An 873-nucleotide genomic window follows, 5' to 3' on the forward strand; every position below is an offset into this window, starting at 1 on the left:
CAGACAGGTCATCTTGACATGGGAACGATCTATATCCTGATAAGACTGGTAAAGCTCCACTTACCAGGCTGTGTCCTCCAAAAAGATCCCCTCCCTCTCCAGCTGCATGAACAGCTCTCCACCTGTTACAGAAACATAAACTTGATTCCAGATACATTCTCTAAAACACATCTTGTTTCAATTTTTTTCTCAAAACCAAAACTACTGATTAAAAAGCACCAGTTGCTGTTTTGAACTCACCGCTTAGGTACTCCAGGATGAGGTAAAGTTTGCCTCCTGTCTGAAAGGCGTATATGAGGTCCACAATGAAGGGATGCTTAACTTCCTCTAGGATGTTCCTTTCTGCTTTAGTATGAGCAGTGTCCTTTGCATTGCGAACAATCATGGCCTGTTGAAACAGACAAAAGCAACAGAATACATTAAGAAATGTTGTGTTTTTAAGTAAATGCCAAGCACACTAGCACTGACTGTACAACATCCTGTGAACATCTATGCACTGGAGGGTTGTAACACCCCTAATCACAGCTGAGAACTGGGGTCATTAATGTTTTTATTGTTGTTGCAATAAACAGACGTGTGCAAATCTAATTTGGGAATCGTGTGCACATGAAAGTCTGTATATTTTTTATTTTTGTAAAGATCCTTTTAGAGGCTCTGTAATACAGTGCTAAGAATATCGTAAAAAGAAACCCAAAACGCTTATAACTTGCATTTTTGCATAATGATAAAGCGCACCTTGAATTCATTCAGTCGTGTTTGACAATCACTAAACGGCTGCCATGAAAACACACTTCTTGTATGATAACTTTAATTTCATTAAATTCTTAATTTTCTATTATAGAAAACGAAATAGGGGCAAAAGTGTGGAAACGC

The 873-nt window shown here is 38.4% G+C and overlaps 1 protein-coding gene across 1 annotated transcript in view; it reads right to left on the minus strand.

Moving 5' to 3' along the window:
- Nucleotides 1-393, minus strand: part of LOC107578719 (ribosomal protein S6 kinase beta-1-like) — a gene marked incomplete at its 3' end in the record, with an annotated part of 21,705 nt that extends 21,312 nt beyond the window's left edge. Inside the window, exons 1-2 of the mRNA XM_016264645.1 lie at nucleotides 241-393; nucleotides 65-122 (exon numbers count right to left, since the gene is read on the minus strand). Coding sequence (XP_016120131.1) covers nucleotides 65-122; nucleotides 241-385 — 203 coding nt within the window. The remainder of the gene's footprint in view (nucleotides 1-64; nucleotides 123-240) is intronic.
- Nucleotides 394-873: the final 480 nt, after the last annotated feature.

Source organism: Sinocyclocheilus grahami, unplaced genomic scaffold (assembly GCF_001515645.1).
Source record: "Sinocyclocheilus grahami isolate Dianchi unplaced genomic scaffold, SAMN03320097.WGS_v1.1 scaffold11656.1, whole genome shotgun sequence".
Classification (NCBI taxonomy): Eukaryota; Metazoa; Chordata; class Actinopteri; order Cypriniformes; family Cyprinidae; genus Sinocyclocheilus; species Sinocyclocheilus grahami.